The sequence below is a fragment of the Anas acuta genome, chromosome 2 (genome assembly GCF_963932015.1).
Source record: "Anas acuta chromosome 2, bAnaAcu1.1, whole genome shotgun sequence".
NCBI classification, from domain to species: Eukaryota; Metazoa; Chordata; class Aves; order Anseriformes; family Anatidae; genus Anas; species Anas acuta.
Genome location: NC_088980.1, coordinates 90,826,960 through 90,850,512, shown reverse-complemented (window position 1 = coordinate 90,850,512; position 23,553 = coordinate 90,826,960). Strand labels below are relative to the sequence as shown.

Below are 23,553 nucleotides of genomic sequence, written 5' to 3'. Positions count from 1 at the left end.
AAATGCAAAACTGCATTAGGCGGAATGTTATATTCTTTCTCAAAAAAATAATGCAATGTTAGACACAAAATACCCTTGAAAGAGCTAGTTTGCTTGGCTAAGGAAAGACCCTAGAAAGCAGAGAACGTTCTTGTTATGAAAACACAGGTGATGAATTATTTTTAAAAGTTATAACTCAAAAGGAATTGCAGGTAGGTTAGTAAGATGTATTTTTATAGGCTTGTACTAAAGTAGTGATATTTAAGAGTTGTTTCTACATCAATGACAGAACTCTCTGGAAGATTACGTGGTTTGTGTCTCAGTTGAGCTGTAAACACTTGAAGTATTTGGTTTGTTTTCAGAAAAACTTGTGGAGAAGTGTGCTTTTTAATCAGAGGACAAAATTGAGTTCCTAAAGTGTATTTGAGTTTTGGAGGATGGAATTACAACACATTAGTGAACTGTAAATGCCATGTGATATGTGCACAGAATGCTACTGCATAATGAAAACTTAAAGCAAAATAATTCTGTTGTGCAGTTTGGACTTTAAATATGAATTTTCAGCATGTCACAGCTTGAAAAGAGCATCCCAAAATGAACTGATTTTCTCTGCTTGCACAAGGTCACCTAAACTCAACCTTGCATCTTGACTATACCTAGCATTAAAACATCTTAATTCTAACCTAACTGCAAAAATAATGAACTTCTTCTTTGATGTTTCCCTCTGTGCCCACTAACTTCCTGATAAATACGTGCAGCAACCAGTTGTTTTTGTTCAGTTGGCATGAGCAAGACGTGGAAAACCATGGCTTTCCACTTAAACCTGAGGTGACCGGGAGCGCTGGGCCAGGCTGGAACAGGGCTCGTTAGGGCAAACCTGCACGTCCATGGCAGAACGCAGCCCACATCCCACTACAGGGCTCACAGGCGTACACACAAACGCTCAACAGACCCCCTGAGAGGGAGAAATTTCTTAGAGCTAGGTCTGAGGTGAAAGAAAATGAATTTGAAGAGTACAAAGAGAAAAACAACAACAAAACAGGACAGCGAAGACTTACCTTAAAATACCCCGAGCAGTTTATAGCATCCAAAGTTAATACGTTTTCTTTCCCCCAAGATCTTAGTTTTCCATCTTTTGTGTGTACACTTTTAAAAGGAAAATATCTCTTCAGAAATTATAACAGAAAGAACAAAGACCCTCCCCTCCTCCCCCCCCGATGGTTAAGCTGCCCTATTAATATAAGTTTTTAATTTTATCCTTTGGATTTCTCATTAGCTTTACAATATGTCTAGATCATTTAATTATTATATTTCAGCTTGTAGATGACATAAGATTTAAGAGCTTTTGCTGGGCTCTAGCAACTTGTCACTACATTTTGCCTGAAGCAGCTTTTGTATAAAATAATCTTCCCGTAGTTAGCATTCAGGATACTCTGCAGAGCATCTTAAGAAGACTTAGATGCTAAATAACTGTCACATAGCAAGTCTTAGTATTATTTCACTAAATTACATTGCAAGCAGTGTGATAAACAACATCATAATACTTTGACACATTCATCATTAATTATAACTGAAATCTAATCTCAACTGGATTTTTTTCAGTAATTATATCCAGTAAGGCAAACATTTACATATATGGGGAAGGGAGGGTGGGGGAAAGACGTCTTCCAAAAGCATGGCTGATATATCAAAATACAAAATGACATGTCTTGTTAGGTTTAATACAGGGTTTTCTACATATGCTAAGAGATTGAGGTATTTTAGATACATTTGGAATTAATTCTATGAATAATTGATTTGAAGGAAAAATTTTGCAATGACCTACCAGTTCTATCATTTTAAGGTGGCGTGCAGGGCTTTTGTATGAAATCACAGATTTCTGCTCTCTGGCAAAGATTATTATTGAATTAAATTTACAATCATAGATTCCTCTGTTCACCACAATACTGGATAGCTGGTGTTTTAGACTTTATACTTCATACACACATCCTACATGCTTCCTGCATTTCCTTATAACCTGTATGCCATGTTTGTGAATGGCAACTCCACCTGCCTTTTCTTTCCAAATTCATACTTGTTTTCTGCTGGGACACTTTATGCTGGAAAGGAGTTCCCATTCCATCAATGCAAACTATTTTCCTTTCACATGGGGAAATCTGAGTGCCCAGCAGCTGGTATTGGGCTGGCTATGGTGAGTGCTGATTTACCATCGCATGGTGGTGATAGGACACCCTGGTGCACTTTTCGCCCCATCAGAGCCTACGTCAATTCAGTGGATGGGAATTTTTTCCTTTTTTTTTTTTTTTTTGAACTTTGCCATCTTCCTAGCACTGTTTCTGCAAAGTACGTCATTACTTGCATAGTATTAAGCATACTTCCAAGTGCGATGATACTGTCCCTCTGTCTGTTATTATGAATTCCCTTCACGCAGTTACCTGCTCTCTGCTGTATTTAGCTCTCTTCAGTGATTAGCAAGTCTAAAGAGACACGTACATTTGGAATAAGCACAGGTTGGTCTTTTATGGGATATTTCTTCTCACATCAGAGATCCTATCATTTTACATACTACAGTCACCTGGCTGCATGTCCCTATGCCTATACCTGAAAAAAACAAGTAGTGGAAGAGTATCTGTTTTAATTTCAGCCCTGGTTAGTCTTAGGTTGGTAAATAAACTAAGAGAAACTGCTCTGGTGGGCTTTGTATAGACAACATACTTCTTTGCCATGCTTTTACAATTCCGTGGAACTTCTGTGCTGCCCTTTTGTCTTGGACTTGCTGTTAAGTTCCCCACAGTGTATACAAAACCTCAAAATATTTCCAACCAGGAGATGTATTGGAGGATTACATGCTCATTGAGAGTTGAATTATGAAAGTGCTTTTATTGACAAGAGAGAATGGATGACATACTGTATTGGTACATGTTGAGTTTGTCAAATGACTATTTTGCATTACAATGTCACTGTGCAATTTTCTTCCTTGACAATTCTTTTCTGTCTGGTATGATTGAGGCAGAGAGAATTTTTGCACTTTTACATGAAAAAAAAAATCACGGAGGTAGGTGTTTTCGTTTTTGTTGTTAACATCATTTTATAAAATCATACAGCTGTCGAGATCACCTTTTACTTCCAGGTCGATTAATCTAAATAAAATTATCTTTTGTTCCTCACCACCCTCGCCTCGTTACTAGAGGCATATGGAACTAGTCAATAAATCATACCATCAGGCTGGTAGAACATGCATGCAGATTTCTAGGAAGAAAAAAAAAAGCTGTTAGTAAGTATTTTCTGCTCTTGTCTCAGTAGTCGAGGACTCTACACAAGTAGTATTGCACGATACACTGTCACCTTAATCGATAGTCAACAGAAACAGACTTGGACAGAGGAAAATCATCAAGAGGAATGACTCCAAGGTTTTCAGATGTTCCGAAAGTTACAAGCTTCTGTATTTATGTAATTTCACATGTGCTTTAGTAAAGTGAGAGGAGTTGATCTTTTCCTATTGCTATTTATTTGATTATTAGGAGAGTCAAGAACCTTTTGGGTCATGTAAGCAACCAGTTCACTGACAAAGACACCCAGACTATGTGCTCCCTTCTGTATTCTGAGCCTGTATGCAAGATTAGGGAGAAACCTTTGGCCGAGGGGCAGGAGGCCATACTGGTTTTGTTTTGTTCCAGCTACTCCTGTTGGGAGGCTGTTTTATAATCTCATTTTGGACACAAAACTTTTAATTTGCAGTATTAGGCTTTTGCAGTCTGTATTATGCTGTGGTCAGTCTGGTTATTTGCATTTTATCCTGTAGCTTAAATAGTTCTTTGTCCTCCTTGGTTTTTACTAACCTGTTTTATTTTTGACATACCAAGAGCAATTCTGCTTAGCTTTGAGCTTCCATACTAAATGAATTGAACACTTTTATAAGATGGGATGTCCTTTTCTCTAATAATCATAGAAAGCATGGCACAGAAACTTGTGTCAGAGCTTCAATAATGGTGCTAGTATTTTTCTATCTGTAGATCCCAGCATGTTTTCTTGACTGTCATGCTGGCCGATAGCTGATCTGATCAACTATTAGGTCTGTTGTTCCAGATGACACTCTTCCAGTACATGGCATAAGTTAATGATTCCGAATTGTGTAATGGTTTACACATGGTATTATACTTAATGTACATTATACAACAGCAGATATTTCATCTTGTTTCTATTTTTAGTTTTTTCAAAAAGATCTGTCTCTTACTGTGTCCAGTATACAGTCCCCTCTTCTGCATTGACAATCCCCAGATTTCACTTCATGAGCCTGTTCTGTATTCACAATCCTACCTTTTTTTTGGGGATCATTACTAAGACTACAAAAAGAGACACTTGTCCCAAACCAAGTCCTTGAGTAACTAAACGGGTAACCATTTCCCAGCTTAATAGTTCCCCTTTCAGCACAATTTCTTAGCCTGCTGTAGCACTCTTCTAATAATCCTTATTCTGTAATAGGTTCTTATATGGAACTAGAGGTAATGTATTACTGAAATCCAGATAGATTAATTCTTCTGCATTTCGTTTGCATAGTAAACCCGTGTGCTCTGAAAAGGGCAGCCTCTCTGGTCTGTGTTTTTCATGCCGCATTGAAACCTGCTTTTATTTGCTCATTTAATTGTCTTTTCCTTCAGAACTTGTTTTAAAGACATTCATAACACTGAGGTCACGCTAGCAGATGCGTCATTGCCTGGATCACTCCTGTTGCCCTTTCTTCAAGAGAAGTACTGTGTTTATTGTTTTTGATTCCAGATTTGACAAATTTGTTTGTCTGCAGCTGACCTATGTTGCTGGACTTGAGAGTTTTTCATGCCAATCTCTCACTATTCTGGGGCATTGTTTTTCTGTCTCCCTCTGTTCATCTACATTAGAACCTCTGAGGTTAGTTTCCACACCAGCTGCAGTAGCTTCAATTTACACACTTTCTACACATTTTCAGCCATGAATCACCCTGTCCTGACCTATGTTTTTCATCAGAGTCCTTGTTAAAAACTGTAGCCAAATGTTCATTTAGTTTTCAGGTCCTTTTCCTCTCCCACCTCATTTAATAACAATAATTTTCCTTTTCTTTGCATTTATATTCTTTATTTTATTATATATATTATACATTATATGTGTTACAAGTTACTTATATTTTCCTTTTATTTAAATAATAGTTTGCAGTTTGGTTTAATTTTCCTTGTCAAGGTCTAATGCTGCTTGGCTCTTGGGAATTCTCACTTTATCCTTGCGCTTTCTGTCTTTCCAGAAGTAGCTTCCTTTGCTTAGCAGTGCTTTTTCTGATTTCATGTCAGCTTTTATAAAAGTGCTAAAATCTCCTTAAGACCTTTTTTTTTTTTTTCTTTTTAGTGCAGGATGTTTCTGAAAACTTTCACTAAAAGTTTTATCTCTTTTTCCAGTTTTTGAGATGTAAATTCCATGCATTTTTGAACCTCAACTTCAAGTAACTAGGTCTCCTCTATGTCTAAGTCCCTGATGTCTTCAGTACAGTTTTCCTGACCAAGTAATTTCACAAATGTCTCAATTTGATTCTTTCAAATTGAAAACCTCATTTAGGATTGTTTAACTATCTATGCTACACTCATTTATAATCCTTCAGGCCAGGGTTTCCATCAGTCAGTGTCTTCCATCACACGTTGTATAACTACTCACAAAAGCCAATTTTCATATAATTATTGTATTTGTATCCAGTTTTGTTTTTTGTTGCATTTGATGTTAAAGATTAAGCTCAGCAATTTTTGTCATCTTGTGTTTTCTCAGTTATGTGTAGGCAGTTAAGATAGTACTTATTTCAGTGAGAGAAAAGTATCTGATATTATCCAAAACCTTTTTTCCCATGTAGCTACATAACCTTTTAGAGCATCTCAGCAGTTAGTCCTACTTGTTTTGAACATCTCACCAAAGACATTTCAGTTCAGACGAGTTCTTTTATCTTCACCACCCTATTTCTGTGTTTTAAAATTAAATGTCTGTGTTTTAAAACTAAATGTGCTAAGTGTCTTTAGCACATTTTCTAATTCTGATTATTTTTCTACCATATACTTAAGCATCCTACAGAGGCTCTAATCTCTCCATTTTATAGTCCATGTACCCTGTGTTAGTTCACAAACATCTCTGCTTTTTCCACTCTATCTCTTTTTGTATTTGGATGATAGCTGGGATGTTATTAAACAAATACTGTTGTGTGTTTGTTTTTTTTCTTTTATTTATTAACACACATACTTCTAACCATCTGCTGTTTCTTTGCCTTGCCATCTCCTTATCTACCTGACTTCCTACTCTTTTCTGTCAAAGCCAGTGATAGGAGTCATCTCTTAGTGCTCTCTAATTTGAGCATCAGCAATGCCAGATAAAATACCATAATCTTCCTGGGTTCCTGAAGGAATTATTTGTTGAGGTGATCCTTTCCTCCGGGCTCTGATGACTGGAAGCCCTCCAAAACTTCTTCCAGTTAACTGACATAATCAGAGCTGCTCTAGGACAGCTGTGAAGGCTAGAGCAGCTACCTTTGTTTATAGCACCAGCAGACAATCTTTCTGGTGTCTCCATCACTTCTCCGCCTCTTTGAAAAGGAGAGCCACGTTCCTAGAAGTGGTTCTTGGCTTTCTGCACTAGCTGCAGACCCCTCAAAACAGAGGTCAGAGTAGTTCCTTGGTAAAGTCTCTTGCTGCTTCTACTTCCCTGTCCTCATCTGTTGAATGAGGGGTTGTGTAAACTCTTAGGAAGCCTTGTTGAAAAATGAAAAAAAAAATTCAGAAGAGGTCTGCATATTACAGTAGTTCTGAGGTCTCAAAGTAGGCTTTGCAGGTTTTTCAGTAGGGCATTTGATTGCAAGATGCACCTGGCTTGGTGCAGCATGTCTTGCTACCAATATTTTTATTTGTCAAGCATGAGAGTGGAATAGGAAGGGTTTGTTTCTTCCTCATGAAAGTCTCAGTTGCCTGTACCTCCTATGCCTAAAAAGGTTGCATGTACACCTTGGAATGCTTTATTAGCTGAAGTATTCCTCATATTTGTCTCCTCAATTTTCTCTATTTCTGTTTAGAGGGAGAAGTCGTAGAACAGGCAGAGCTGGGGGAAGATGAAAGGTCTCTCTTTACTTCCTGACATAGAGCCAAAATATTCATTTTTGTTAAGAAGCCTTGCTCTTTCTGTTCTATTCTATTCCTAAACCTATTCTGTTTTTTATGGCAATAGTATCAGGAACGCATTGTGATGATACCACCATTTCGAATTCTTTAAGTTAGATTTCAGGTTGCCATGAAGGAAGAGCAAATCTGTCCCAAATGGTGGCTTTAAAATGGGGCTGGTTTAACATGGTGAGTTTAATAGTGAAGAACCTGCTTTGAGAAGTCTGGACATTCACAGTTCCCAGTGGATTCTGCTTGTTGGCTTTACATTGCCTCTGAAAATCAGGTCCTGAAAGCACTTCTGTTGCTAGAAAAAGAAGCTTTCTGGATGATATGAGAGAATTCTTGTCACCCCCCAATTGAGTAAATAAAGTGCTCGGATTCACTTTTGTGGTGGAAATAAGGCTTATTGTGCATTGCAGTAACCCCTGCACTGAGGTACAGACCTTTCTGTAGAAATGAGCCCATACTTTGGAAAGCAGTTATAGGGACTTTTCTCTGTTATCTAAGGATAAGTTACTACTAGCATTATCCAAGGTCATTGATCTGAGTCTGTCTCACTGTCACACATGATTAAACGGCTGTATTGTTACGTGTGGATTCTCCAGAACAAACTCGTGTTCGAGTGGAGCCTTTTTTTGTCTGCCTAATTTTGAATTGATTTGTCTTTACAAAGTTATTCTTTATCACCAAATGCACCTTAAGAATGAAAGATTGCATCTCAATCTTCATGAGGAAATAAACAAATCTGTTTATACTGGATATGGACAGATGATTACAGCTGGTCAGGTTATTGCCTATGAAAAATTTATCTCTGGAATGTCTTTTATCCTTTCTTTCCTTCTAGGGAGAAAATCAGAGAAAGGGCTTTGAATTTTTATTAATGATTCATTACTCATAATTCATCAGTGAACAGTTTATGCAAATACACTTTGCAAATTGCTCACTTTAACTATTACTTGGGGTTATGTCTGAATATTACCTTCCCATGGGAAGCAAAGGTATGAACATTTGGATTATTGATATTTAATCATGGGAGAATAAATGCATATCAAATGTTAAATACTCAGATACAGAAATTATTTGCAGTATACTTGGTTACACTAAATTGCATCTTAATGGAGTTCTTGTTGACACTAAGTAATGATTTAAGATGAATGAGTAAATCACAAGACAGCTAGCTAATAGTTGAACATAGTATTCTTTGAGGGCAGCTAACCAGTAGGTCTCATGTTCCCAAAGACTTTTATGTTCAATATACATTAAGGAAATATCTTCTTGTACAGTGTTACATGTACTGTAAGGAAATAGCCCTTTGCACAATGGAATAGGGAAAAAAAAAAAAAAAAGACTACTTTGCTTCTTCTCCTGTTAACAATGCAAAGAAAACACATTTCCCTGTCTTGTGAAGTTGGAGGGGATCCTTTGGCCAGCAACAAATGCCATACATGATGGGTCATTGGGGGGAGGAGGAGAAGTAGTTTTATTGTTCTATGACTTTACAGTGTCCATGAAGGGCTTGGTTGGGAAGTATGTTGTTCATGAGATATAGCTTATTAGTGGTTGCATGATTTAATGCCTAGGGGTGCGGTATTTGTCCAAATTTCTTTTCAAAAGTATTCTGTAAGCTATTAATTGTAAAAATATTTTGTCAGAGAAATCTAATTTTATTAAAAATTTGCATACAGCTGAAAGAAATTGTGGTGCATAGTTCTCAGAGGTGTTATTTTTACTCAAAGCCAGAGCCCTGAGGAGCTGATAACCTGTGAAATCAGTGTGTCTTTCAGGCTGATTTGAGTAACAGACTCAAGGATTGCTAATCTTTATGTGCAAAAAGGGAAGATTTTTCTAGATACAGGTAGTGACCAGAGTTGCCATTTAGAAATTGTATATAAGGGAAAGATTCATGGAGACATTTGAGAAATAAAAATGGATTGATTTTTTCATTCTGTTTCCTACTCCACAAATGGTGGTTGTTTGGGCACTGGGTAAGCATTCTCCTTTTGCTGTGTGAGAAACAATCATCACCTGTGAACACGTAAGGTGCCTCTAACAGAGGTAAAAATGAGTTGCTGAAGTGGTGAGAGTAGGTGTTGTATTAACAAGTCTATAATTTATTACTGCCCTCCTTGCGTTAAAATTCGTGGCTTACTGGAGCACACTCCTGTGTAGGCAGTTATGTAAAGTTGGCTTATTGCAATAGCGTAGTTTAATGATAGCATACATGCCCATTACAGCAGGCTATCTCCTAATTTTATGTACTTGCCTCAGTGGGATGCACCACGTAAAACAAAGATACTCGCTCCAAAGGGAGCGACAACCAGAGGTTAGTGGTCTGGGGATCAGATCCTGTTCCACAGATTTTACCAGAAGATCAAAAAGGCCACAGTGAGATGTTTTGCTTTGTGGGATGCCGTCATAAAACTAATTGTTGGTGTTAGCATGACCGAGGTTTCACCCAGTTAAGAATGTGACTAACTGGCAAATTGCTAATAGTAAATAGCATCATCTGCAGAGAGACATAGCCAGGGCAAGGGGAGCGTACCCTCCGGAGAGCCACAAGCACCCTGGAAAGGTACCTAAGAAGTTTGTTTCAGTGTGGGCTGATAGCTGTGCTAAAGAGCAGAACGGAGTCGTAAAGGTTTAATAGAGCAGTTGCGGTTTTACCCTTCTGGGCAGGTGACTTCCATCATAGCTGCTCTCACTCTGCCTCCCTAAACAAAGAGGGGGAGAAAATCTGATGGGAAGGGCTCCGGGGCTGAGATAAGGACAGGAAGATCATTCAACAATTGTCATCATGGGCAAAACAGACTCAGCATAGGGAGATGAATGTGATTTATTACCTATTACTAACAAACTAGAGCAGTGAGAAACTCAAACTACAAACACCTTCCCTCCATCCTCCCTCTTCTATCTCCTCCTTCCAAGCAGCGCAGGAGAACAGGGAATGGGGGCTGCGGTCAGTCCCTGATGCTTTGTCCCCGCCGCTCCCTCAGGCTCCCTCCCTGCCCCTGCTCCCCGTGGGGTCCCTCCCACGGGATGCCGTCCTTCCCCAGCTGATCCCACATGGCTGCCCACAGGCAGCAGCTCCTCAAGCACTGCTCCCACACGGCTCCGTCCCACGGGCTCCATCCATCCATCCCCCAGGAGCAAACTGCTCCAGCACGGGTCCCCCACGGCTGGGCGGCAGCTCCCCCCAGGCACCCTGCTCCTGTGGGGGCTCCTCTCCACGGGGGGGCTGCAGCTGCGGCCCGGGGCCTGCTCCTGCCCTGCGGGGGCTCTCCGTGGGCCGCAGCCTCCTCCAGGCCACATCCACCTGCTCCACCGGGGGCTCCTCCACCCACGGGGGGGCTGCAGCGTGGAGATCTGCTCCATGGGGGACCCATGGGCTGCAGGGGGACAGCCTGCTCCACCGGGGGCCTCTCCCTGCACAGCCCGCAGGGGAACTGCTGCTGCCTGCCTGCAGCACCTCCTGCCCTCCTGCTGCACTCCTCTGGGGGGCTGCAGGGCTGCTTCTCACTCCTCTCTCCCAGCTGCTATTGCACGGCATTTTTCCCCCCTTTCTTAGATCTTGTCTCCCAGAGGCCCAGCCAGGATCACTCACTCACTCTCTTAGCGCTGGCCAGCAACAGGTCCCTTTTGGAGCTAGCTGAAGCCCCCTACAGCCCCCCACTACCAAGCCCGTGCCACATAAAGCCAATACAGCAGTAAAGGTATATTTTAAGTTAAAGAAAGGCAAACAAATACAGCTCCTTTGGAAATGTTGGTTTTTGATGTCAGAAAGCAGTGAGACTAGTTAAGACCTGTTCCCCTGCTAATATCAGAGATGGCAATTACTAACTTAAAAACCTAATGTGACTGAAAAGAGCCTGTTCCTACAGCCATAATCTTGACACTGTACACCCCTGGTGCTATTGTAATTCCAGCAAATGTCAATTTAGAATAAACAGGTGTATTTCTACAAAGTGTAAAAATGAAATTTACCAAGACAGTTGTTTCATGTGGAGGTGATATGGAGTATCTCTCAGAGGTGAAAAATGGGTTCTGAATGAACTACTTTTAAATGCGTGCCAAGAACCCCTCTGTATTGTTGTACTTTTTAATTAGATGAAAATAAATGAATTGAAAAGATGAAAGGAACTTGTGTAACATCTCACTTCAAAGGACAGCTCTACTCTTGAGGAGAGTTTTAAAAAAAAAAGGGGGGGGAGGGGAGAAAGGAAAGAAAAGAAAATCAGCTTATTCAAGAAATATGCTTTCTCTGTGGATTTGGCTTCAGTTTTACCTGCCTTAGACATTAAGGGATGACTCTTGCTCATTTGACCTAATAGAGTTATTACCCCGGTGTAAGGGAGAGTGCAGTCTGGCTGACAGTGACGTTCCCTCTGCGGTCGTTCATGGTGCTTTGTATTGAGTCAGCAGTGCTCTCGAATGAGCTGGATTATTTTTGACCTTGTGGAAGAATTTTTATTAAAGTTTCAAAGCTCTGGGCTATGTTTTGGACAGAGACGTTGTACATGTGCAGTAGCTCTGTGTCTGGGTTTACTCTGGGTAAATGAATTGGGGAAAGGAACAACTGAATGGTTCATCTGCCTGCTAGGCAAGTAAGTCTTCCCAGAATACAGAGGCAGTCGCTCCCACCCAAAATGCCTAAAAACTGTGCTTTGTATACTGTCCATATACTCAATAACTCATGTTATGCAACGTATTTCACAACCTTAGCATTGCCTGATTGGTCTCAAGGGCCCTTTCAGACTCCTTACTTGAGTCAATGCTGTCCAACTCCAGGTCTTTTATCCAATTTTATTCCTCTCAAAACAGGAATTGTTTGTTTAGGCCTTAAGCGCTTTATTTCCAATCACTTCTGTCCAGGGCATCATAGTTCCACGTGTCATCATAGTTCCACGTAAAGGTGACCTGGCTAAGATGATGACTTCAAACTGCCCAGGATGTCACAGTTTTATTCCCTAATTCAGTTGCCCTGAGGTGCAGGTTAGCAGCTCTAGAAAACAGCATTTGTATGCAGAAGCCTAGCAGAGAAGTGTCACAACAGCTAACTGACAGTATTCAAAGAAAAACTAGCTCTCTCCATCCCTAGGAAGATCGTAACAGTGCAACCTCTCTCTGTAAGCAAGTTTTCTGTCATGACTCAAAGGAAGAATTAATGCTTCTAAAAGCAGAGGTCTTGTGTGGCTTGCTAAAAAAAAAAAAAAAGAGAGAGAAAGAGCAACTCATCAACTTCATAACTCCTTGATAGATTTAGGCAGACTGCTCTGTGTTTTTGTTATGCCACGAGCTGTTTAATGAGTTTGCCAGATAGCAGGTTGATGTGAAATGTTATCAGGTTTTCACAAACACAATTAGCTAAGCAATTGAGCTCATCCCAGCTGTGATTAAGTGGGATTAATTGTAATAAGAACCAGCTAAGAGAGAGGGAGAGAGGTAAGCTTGTTTTTTCTTGGGTTGGTACTTTGCACTATTATCCTTGTAAGTATCCTTTATACATCATCAGCTGCAGAGATGTCTACTTCATTACTTTAGGAAATGGTTGTTGGACTTCCATTCAAATGAACTTCATCCTAAACAGATTATTCTAACATTGGAGCTGCCACTGAGTGGGAAAACAATTTATTTGAAGCATCAATTACATCAAACAGAAAAGTAGCCATTGGAGTTAGTGTTTTGCAATGCAAAGGAGTATGTTTACTCTCAATCCTAAATACAGTTAAATATTCTGGGAGAGAGCTCTCCATGTTCCAAGAGGGGAATAGCTGCCCTTCATTGCATCATTGTTTGCATCAGTACTAAGTAAAATTGCTGTATTAGTTAAGGCTTATTTGATGAATGCCAGCATTTGTAGATGATTCATGTGAATTTCTTAGGTGATAAAGCAAAATTATCAATTCTATAACTGGAAATAGGGGGGGAAGTGACAGCGTTACATGAAATTGCATGTAGCGTGTTCAGTAAATCTGGAGAATATGGAGAATGAAGTGCAATGGCAGCAGTGCAAATATGCACATTGTAGGAATAACAATATTAGTGCTTTCTTTATCAGAAGTGGAAAGCTGGTAATGTAGAAATAGAGTGGGCCATATGAACATACACATACAAGAGAGGAATGTTGCAAAGTAGTCCATATCTGAATCATAAAAAGAGACTTGCCGGTATCTTTATAGCAAATATTTTTAGCATTTAGCATTTAATAAATTTATGGCTTTTGGTTCTTGTAATGTTGCTGCCAGTGGTCAATTTTTTTTGCAATTCAGAAAGAACAAGTAATGCAGGTCTGATATAACAATGCGAGATGTATATACTACTACAGTGATTGTGCTGTTCTGATGTGTAATGTTTGACCAGAAAAATCACAATTTTTATTTTATTTTTTTCTGGACAGAAGGGGGTTCCTAAGCTCTGTATTACTTCAGTGAAAATCTTTAAAACAGTATCATGGTTCATGCATTCTCTGTTGCTTCATGATGGATGTACTGCAGTTGTCTCCTTACTTAATAACCATACCTAATAAAGAGAAATCCAGTTTTCTCTTCTCCTATTAATATATAGAGGTCCTTGAAGATTTCTGCTGCCACCTTTGTATCTCTTTCAAGTACTTTTTTATTTCTATTGAGGGTTATGAACTCTGCTTGATGGGCTTGGTGCCAGTGTCTCTGCTCTGGTCTTCAAATCCCAGTGCTTTATTTGCTTTCCTAGGCATTGCCAATATCTGAGCAGGGCAGGTCAACTCCTTAAGGATCCTTTCTGTAATCTCTCCTTGGCAACTGCGCAGGACCACTATGACATTTCCTGCAGCCTACGCAAATTTCTAGTGTTTTTCCACATTCAGTTTCAAAACTATTGATAGCTGCTGCCTTCTCTCTTCCCCCTCCTCCTCCCACCAATTTTTCTGTATTTTTGGAAATATTGCTTCCCTCAGACACTGATCCACAGATCTGTGTTGCCATTTCACATAATATGAAAGTGCTCCTGGTATTAGATCTCCTTGAAATGGCAACTGGCTATTTTAAATTTAATCACTGAAAACCATTGCTCCTGAGGTTCAGGAGCAAAAGACTTCGCTATAAATTATTACTAGACAAGATTCAAAAATTCCTAAGGATTCTTTGACCTATGTTGGGTTGGTATATGTGGACATGAATGATCTCTTTTGGACTATTCTTCCCTATAGCAGTCCACCACTTCTTTATTGTCATTTTATTTGTAATTATTTAGTGCTTCTATCTGAATTTAGTCCCAACTAAACTTACTGCTGTATAGAATCACAGAATGATTTATGTTGGAAAAGACCCTCAAGATCACTGAGTCCAACCACCAACCTGACCTATACAATACTCATGCATTACACTTATATGGAACTTTACCGACTATTTGGGGGAGCTTTATATGTTCTTCAGCTGACTCTCCTGTGAGCATTACTCGTGTTGTTTCAATTAGTCAATAACTACAGACAAATTAAATAGATGAGTAAGAAAAATCACTGTAGAAGTGAGAGCTATTACGCTATTCTGTTGAGATGTATTATATTTTTAAAAAGTATTTGAAAACAGATATTTCTAACTTTTGAGTCTTTTTACAGTAAACGTTTAATTGCAGCACCAAAAGCTTTCTAAGTGCATTAAGAAAAAAATATACATCTAGAAAAAAAAAAAAGCACTATTTTTCTTGTATACTATGTGTGCATATAAAACATTTTTTGCCCAAGAGTGCTTCTGTTGTGCTCCACGTTGTCCAGTGATTTTTCAATGTGGACATCATCAGCCCCTTCTGAGGCAGGTTCAGGGAGCACCAAGTCCCTGGAAACGTCTCATCCTCATGGTCAGAGTCTAATTTTAAACTTGAACCATGAGATTTGGGGTTGTTGCTGGTGGGTTAATTTCCAGCATTAGCCATTAAAGCTTTGGAGGTAGCTACTGCCTCCTTAGAGACTTGCTGAGATCTGTTTCAGCCTTACGCAGTAGTTAATTCTGTGTAGTTTTGACTTCCTCGGTAGTCAGCATTATTCTGCGTTCCCCTTTGTTGTAAAGCAAGATGAATGGTTACTTCTTAAAATTGCTTGTGGATTGTGGTGCATGTGGAGTCTAAAAAATACATATACAGAGTCTAAAGAAAATATACTTTGATGCCTAATACAATGTCCCTTCCCTTCTGCCCCCTTGAAAATCTCTTGGTCACTATTTCTTGAATACATCCCCATCTCAAAGCTGTATCTTCTCCTGAGCTGCGGGAATGGCTGCAGTCGTTCATCAAATCCAGGATTTTTGTCTCCATTTGGTGTTTACCCTCTTGGTAGTGGATGTACATTTTTCCCTATCCTTCTATAGCACTCTTGTTATAGGTCAGTTATTTTTAATTTCCAGGAGGATAGTTTGGAGGGAGATTTATTAGTGATCATCCCCTTTGCTCCAGGGAAGAAGGTCTCTTGCCTTCTAACTTAAGTGTACTAGATGTAATTGCTTGGAGTGGAGCAGACACAAAGTCTCCACATGTCTCCTCACCTATTAGGGTCAAGTTGCAACATTGGAAGGAGACAACTTAGGACCTTAGGACAGATAAGGCTGCAATTTGCTAGATACTGCATTTTTGCCACCTAACCTTACCCATAAAAGTGGCCTAGAAGAAAACTGGAGAGGGTCTCTGTCAAGGAGTGTAGCCGTGGGACCAGGAATAATGGCTTTGAACAAATGGGGGGGAGATTTAGATGAGATGTGATGTGACGAAGAAATTCTTCGCTTGGAGCACAAAGCGCACATGGGAATTAGGGCTGAAGGTGCACCTTGCTTCTGTTCTTTCCCTTAAATAACAGAATGAAATTACCTAAAAAACAGTGTTAAAAATAAACCCAGGGCACAGGATGGGAGGTGCAGGGCAGTCCCTGTGGCCAAGGGGCAGCCTTTCTCTCTGGCAAACCAAGTGATGAGGGGAGCCAGCCCCAGAAAAGGGGCCCTCAGTGCTCCAACCCTCCTCTTTGCCCACATGAGGGCATCTTCCAGGCCGCCCCCAACACAGCCACCTTTGCCCACGCGTGGGCTACTCTATCCCAGAGGCTTGCAGAGGTCACAGTGGCCACCAGTGCCCTGGACCCTATAGAGCAGGCCCCCTGCAGCTGGCCCACCATTCGCTAAGCATCTCGGCCCTCTGACTGCCAGCTTGTGTGGCAGGAAGGAGACCAGGAGAGCAAGGCGAGCGGCAGGCCTCTTGCTGTGCGAGGACAGCCATGCAGTCTGGTGAAGCACCAAGAAGGAATGCACCTGACGCAAAGTAGAGGTGTCCTGGGCAGAGGGATAGCACCGGTGGCACGAGAGACACCAGTGCCCGAGGGACCTCTGGCGCTCATCCCCCAGGAAGAGTTCGTAGCCTGCAAGTTAGATTCACTGGATGTAAGATAGTGCCTCTCAAAATGGATTTAAAGTCTGTACCAAAGCTGTATGGTTTGTTTATTGTGCTGCTTTGTTCTGTTCTTCAGGTTTGAAGATGGCACAGTCTCTTTTCTTGATATCATTGCTCTGAAACATGGATTTGATGTTCTGGAAAAACTCACAGGTCAGTTATCATGACTTTAATAATGAAGACCAAAGTTCTAGATTTATCCTTGGGGCACAAATCTGGTCATATTTCCTATGGGCGTAGCTTAATTTTCCTTTCTATATTCACACTCCATGTTCATCAAGGTGAAGAACAGATTCTTCAGGGTATCTGCTTTATTAAGGCCTTAACACATCATATTATTCCAACCTCCTTTGGAAAAAAAAAAATAAAGTATCCAGCCTGTTCTAACCTAACACACATTTAAGGCTTGAGTACATCGACCACTTCTAGTCTGCCTCACACTCTGAAAGGTGCAATGGGAAAATAATAGTAGAAAGTAGCTGAGCTACATCCTATTCATACTTGAAGCAGTAAGAGTTCCTGCTGTGCATGAGGACCAGGCAACTTGACCTGGTGCAGAAAAGCTATTTGGTAGTACAGATTTAGAGAGAAACCAAGAAAGAGAGTTTAAAGTGCAGCCAAAAGCTTTTTTGTTAGATAGGAAATCCAGTTCCACTGTGTGGGTAGTTATCTTCATGCAGCAAAGTTTCCAAACTATGATTTCTCACAGCAGTTAATTTATGTCTGTACTTTGAAACACTGTAGTGGAAAGCAGCATTATGTGCTTTTTGTAGCGTTTGTTTTGTGTTTTGTGGGTTTTTTTCCTCATTTTGTTCTTGATATAAGATAATTTACCACTGTAAATCTTAAGGAAATTCTCCGCTTTCTCCCTCAGAGAAACACATGGCTGTGAAATTGTAGTACAGTTCCTGTTCCCTGAGGTGCAAGGTGAAAGGAAAAGAGACAAGTCACAGCTTGCTGCAGGGGAAGTTCTGACTGGGTATACAGAAGTATTCTTTTTCAGGATGAGGGTAGTCAAATGCTGGAACAAGTGCCCGGAGAAGCCTGCCAAATCTCCATCCTTGGGTATTTTCAGAATTTGGCTGGACTTGGCCCTGACCAATCACAGCCTGTGGCTATGTATAACTACACTTGAGATTTCTAAACAAACTCATATCCTGCCATCTTCGTCTCTCCTGCAGTTTATGGAATTGACAGTCCCCAGTCACACAAAGTTTGGGAAGCCAGCATAAACCTGGCAAAGGTCCCTTTGCAGTAGATATCCCTGGGAAGATCATTTCCGTGGTACATTTATTGCCATGACTTTGTCTTCCCCAGGAAAGGGTAGGTAGTCTGGGATAAGAGGCCAGTGCAGGCTTTCTGGCTTGCTAGGTAGCCTTTTGACTCTGAAACTCTCTTCTTGGGCTCCCCCTGTTTGAGTATCTTTGAAGCCCTTACCAGGGAGCTAACACTACAGTCCCAGATACAACCTTGAGCTGGATCATATTCTTCAAACCAGACACTTTGTGTGAGGGGCGACACTCATTGTGCCGTGTTGACTCCAGGATACCCTTCTGGTTGTTTGGCTCTGCACCCCAAACACACAGCCTGTCTGTGATTGCTGCTGTGGGTCAGTGATCCTCCTGAAAGGTGCAGGAGATTGCACCTAGCCAGGAAAGCATGCAGCACTGGCTGTGCAGGAGCCTGGCACTATGGCGTGCTTCCACGTGTGGAGCGTGCAAGGTTAACAAAATATGCTCCTGGAATATGTCTCATAGTCAGGTGTGTGCACAGTTAATGTGAATTTTCTGAACCTCCTTTCTCCAGTGCACTTATTCAGTTTCCTATATTAAGGCATAAAGTGCATCATGATCTGAGTCCAGAGAGACCACTGACCATGAGCTTTTCAGGCTTACATAACTTCTCCTCATGCCTGTGGAGGTTTCTTGTCAGGATTTATCTGAAGGTTTCTAGTTTCTTCTTCCTCACTGAGAAAGATTTTTGTGAAGGATATTCTCTTAGATACTTGCTCATGTGGAAGTCAATAAAAGACTTTTTTGTTGACTTCAATGGGAGTCTGACTGAGCTCCAACAAAAAAGACACTGGTTTGCTTTATGGGGCTCCACGTGGACACCAGGGATCCAAAATAAGCCTTTACTATACATACCTTCTTGCACTACAAAATGGTTCAGAAGAATGTACAATCTTAAGCAAACACATTCCTTTGTAAAGGGGACTAACTGAGTTGGTTTAATGTGTAGGGGCATTGCCTGGCATGCCTTATGTAATGGGAGCATCTCTTCCATTGCATTCCTCATCCATCTCAGCCTTCTCTTGGTACCCATTTCAGCTAAACTACTGAAAAAAAATCTCCTGATACTAGGCAGAGGGGAATATTTGGCCCTGAACGAAGTGTATAGCAGTTGATAAAAGGGTGTAATGCATGCAAGAATAAAGAGTCTGTTGAGACCTTTCAGTCTTTACTATTGCTTTTAATTTGCCTTCTCACGGATAGCAGTGATGAAAATCTAGGGTAGCTAAAGTGACTTGGAGACCTGTCTGTCAAATTGTTCATCCACAAAAATTTTATGGGGGTGAGTCAGTTGGCTTTAATTCTGGGCTTGATTCATTTATTGCTTATTGAGTTTTGGTTTTGTTTGTTTATTTGTTTTAAGATATATATCTTTTTTAAGTCTGGCTTTAATAATAGCTTTCTGTCTCCAATATCTGAAGTATATCAAATTTTATTTGCTCCAACACTCATCAATACCCAGGTTTAACTGGTTCAAGTAGCAAAGAAGATGCATTTATACTATGCTGAAGGGAACAAGGTGAACTGTTGTATTTGTTCATTAATAAAAAATGCACTCAACTATATCAGCACCATATTCTTTACCAGTCTGCCTGAATAAAATCATTACAAAACTTTTTATGGCACTCTGTCACTTTGAGAATAGCTATAGACTGCTGTCTTCTGGATGCTGGAACATTTCTGTGGATGTGGTAAAAAGTTTAGTAAGTCTTCCAAATCTTCCAAAGCAATGATAGCAGTTTTCTGAGGCATAACAACATCTATATTAAATCAGCTTCACAGAGATCTTTTTAGTGTAGGTTTTTTTTTTTTTTCCAGTGTATTCTAATTATTGTATTCTAACAAGTGTAGTAACCTCTGTTTTTCCTGATGTTGCTTATTGCAGCAGCTTGTTTTTGCTAAAAAGCAGGATTTCTTAAAGCTGAAAATAGTTAGGTCAAAAACATGGAGGTTATTACAGGTTTTCAGACTTATTACAGGTTTTCAGACTCCTTTCATTTAGAATAAAAATTGAAAAAAATATTTTATTTTCCTTTTAAAAATTAACTTTTCACACTGCTTAATAGTAGAAAGACAAAGGGAGATGAGATTTAAAAATATATAGGCTGAAGGACTGAATGAGAAGAAACCTACACTGAGGAGAAAATTGAGAAACTAAATAAACCATGTTTGTGATATATTTGGATTTATAAACTTCTTCACTACTGGTATAGCGTAGGTACTTTGGTGGTCTCTAGACAAACTCTGGAGTGCCACACTGAACAGCAGAAGTGCCAGCACTGCCTCTTTAACATCTACAAGAGGCCAGTGAAAGTTACAGGAATGCATAGTGAAAGAAATTGAATTCTGTGAAGGATTTTAGACACCAGCGGATCCCTGACTTTTTCCCAAAGTCAGGTTAGTCCTATATCGTGTGGCCCCAGATGAATTAAAACTCATTCCACATAAGTAGGAATATTCAATATCTCCGTTCATACTAAAACTTAAGTGATTACATGTGTGTGTACATCAATTTCCATGTGGTATGTTTTTTTAATTAAAGTTTGATCATACAAAAGAGAAATCAAGTAACTACCATTAAAAGGTGGTAGTGTGGAGTTTTACAGCTGTGGTCACATTTGGATTTTTCCATCACAAACCATGGCCTACAAAGCGGTAGGTGCTGTCCGTAACAGTTTGTTCACCTTTCCAAATGTTTAGCTCTTCAGTATCTGTAGGCATTGAATATATCTCTGTGCCTGGCACAACCTATGCGACAAGGGATTTAGTGCTTTGGTATTGCCATTTTCCCCTCACCATGCCTCCTGGATACCACTGGGAGTATTGAAGCTTTGCAGGTTACTTAATTTCTGTTGAGGGAACTCTGTTCCTTTTGAACATAGATTATTGGCATTTGCATGTATGCAACGAAGTTATCACATGCTGTAGGAATGCTTCGTAATCCCGAACTGCAGATTTGTTCTAATCCACTTTATGAATATTTCTTCCACTTTGACTGTCAGAGTTTCTAGTGGCAAAATCCACTGTTAGATGGGAATCACTTCTGAATGATGCTTTCCTGTAGCTCCTGGAGTACTTGGTTTGCATGCACCTGCTACAAAAAGTGCTTCTCATTCTGGGTGGGAAATAGCCTGGAGCAGAAACAAGCAAGATAAACAAAGTGATTTTGTTATTAAGTGTTCCCTTCTGTGTAATGAAAGCACTGCTGAAGTTCTCTTGGGATGTAAGGTAGCTGGATTGACCGGTGTAATTACTGAAGATAGGGAGATCACTAATGGAAGGTTTCATCATTAGGCTGTGCTGAGATAAGTAGAGGTCTGTTTCCAAGTCTGATATCATCCCAAGTCCTTGACCTATCTCAACTTCCATTTAACAAGAAGGCATAGTTCATGACAAAGTTATATCATGATGTGTGTGAGTACTTAAGGCATTTTCAGACATCTTGTATATTAGGATCTTTAAACTTGACCTTAGCTGCTATGCGCTCTTATTAGTAAATATTTATCAGTTTTACAAATGAAGCTAATGTACATCATTGGCAATTATTTTAGAAGTGCTACTTTAATTATGATGTCTATTCAGTAAGGAAACATTAATCCTTTTCACAGTAAAATGTAATATGGATTGGAAGAAATAGTGAAATGCAGACTAAGTCTCCTAAGCATGATGTATTTAAAGTCCTTTTTAAAGCCATTGAGTGGTTGATTGGTTGTTGGAAAGTAAAGGTTGTGCTGGCTTTCGTAGAGTCAATTATACCGCATAACAGCTGAAAAAAAATACAGTGCAGGATGCTTGGCCATGCTTTTACCTGGGCCTTTGAAAGTTGGGAAAGTTGAAAGTTGTTTTCTGCCGTGTTTTAGTTTTTGCCATCATCTCGTATATCAAGGACTGGTTGCAGCTAGTAGTGGGATATTGGACAGCCTCTTGATGATGGTGCTGCACAGACTTTCATGTGTGTCATGTTAAAATACTTACGGTTTCACAAATTATCCAGTTCAGGGTCAGAAAATATTTTTCTTTCCTTGATCAGATTGGCAAAGATCACTGGAATTTCTTCTGTGTGGAGATTTGTGGCTGCTTCCTGCCATCATCTTGGCTTTTCACTTGGACAGTTAGTGTTAATGCCTGTGATTTTTTACTGCTTTCATCCTTGGTGCTGCTTTTGTTCGTATTTTTAATGGATTGTTTTTTTTTCTTTTATTTTAAGATTGAAGATGGCATTAATACATGTCTTCTGGCATATGATAGGCGTGTTGGAAGTGGATGCTCCATTTTGGCTAAAATATATAAAATTCTTCACTTTTGAGGAAACCCTCCCTTTGGTTTGAGAGAGCATGAATTACTGACAGAATTTTTACTTCCCCTCTGCCAACCATTTGCCATAAGATGAACTGTAATGTAAAAGAAACCTGGGCAATTTCTACAAGTCTCCTCACTTCACTGCTCACAATTAACGCCTTCTGTAACTGCACTTGGAAGATCAATAGGGTTTGTTGATGTCTTTTTTCATGAGAAAAAAAATGTTCGACAAGTTGACACTGGGGAGAAGATTATCTATCCACACTCTAAATATGAAAGTATGGGTACACTAAAGAGAAGACATTTTAAATTCTGGCTTCAGAAAGAAAAGTAAGACTTATAAATATAAAAGGGGTGCAAAAAGAAGCTTAAAGCCAGAAGGTATTCTGATTCCCAGATAATGACACTACTAAGTATGTCAAAAGACAAAAATCTCTCCTCTCCTTTCATGGTTAGTGAGGTGACTGTTTCTGTTTTCTATTTTCTGTCCCCAGATGAACTTGGTTTAGAGAACAAACTAGAAAGAAAGTTATTTATGTACTGCTACCAGCTCTTGCTGCTAGCATGTTATATCACTCTAGGTTTCTTAGTTTTCTTTTGTGACTTGACTAATGCAAACTACACATCATTTATACCCTTGAAAGCAGAGCAGAACAGCTAGGGCTTGATTTCAGAAGCTATGAAAAAGTGAGTTAGCAGGAAAAAAATCCTGCTAAGGCTGCTTTTGGAGGGTTTAATCTGTATATAAGGTTTATTTCTAAAAATGAAAACTGCTTTTATGTTTCTGGTTTTGTTCTAATGCACATTTACTAATATTGATGTGGATTGCATTCACAAGCTGCCTAATCTGTGAAGAGGGCTAGGCAAGGACTAAAAGTGTCAGTCTTCCCTCAGACCTGTAGAGATAACACTGGGAGTGGTAGCACAGTACAGAAATGTCTTGGGTGTTTTTGCATAATACAGCTGGAGAGAAAAATACACTTCTTAGGAACTAAAATAAGAGGAAAATGTCTTTGTTATAAGCTGAGCTGATGAAGGAAAAGTGCTGCACAGCTGACAGAAGATATACACTTGGCAAGAGATAATTGTTCTGTGTTCAAACAAAGCAGCTAGCAAGACTTCTGTGTTGAAGACACTTGGTGGCAAGCAGTATTATTACAGAGGAGGGATTTGCAGCAGAGTCTTTTCGTGCCTGGGAGACATCTGGAAAGAGGAAGCCGAAGCAACTAATATCTGGGGGATCAGCGCAGGTGCTGTGGCACTGGCTTGCCAAGGCCAGTGCTGGCAGGAAGCATTGCTGATGGGCTTTTTGCTCACGCAGTGATAACTGAGCTCTTGCAGTTACTGAGAGTAGTCTGCAGTTACTGAGAACTTCTCCTTTGGCAGAGCTATGTGCATTGCAGGTCCCCAGATATTAATGAGTA

General features: G+C 40.0%; 1 protein-coding gene across 8 annotated transcripts in view; it reads left to right on the top strand.

Moving 5' to 3' along the window:
• MOCOS (molybdenum cofactor sulfurase) overlaps positions 1 to 23,553 on the top strand; it is a 271,527-nt gene that overhangs the window by 152,912 nt on the left and 95,062 nt on the right. For all 8 annotated transcript variants that reach the window (XM_068671172.1, XM_068671171.1, XM_068671165.1 and 5 more), the window contains one exon: positions 16,615 to 16,691. In XM_068671172.1, coding sequence (XP_068527273.1) covers positions 16,615 to 16,691 — 77 coding nt within the window. The remainder of the gene's footprint in view (positions 1 to 16,614; positions 16,692 to 23,553) is intronic.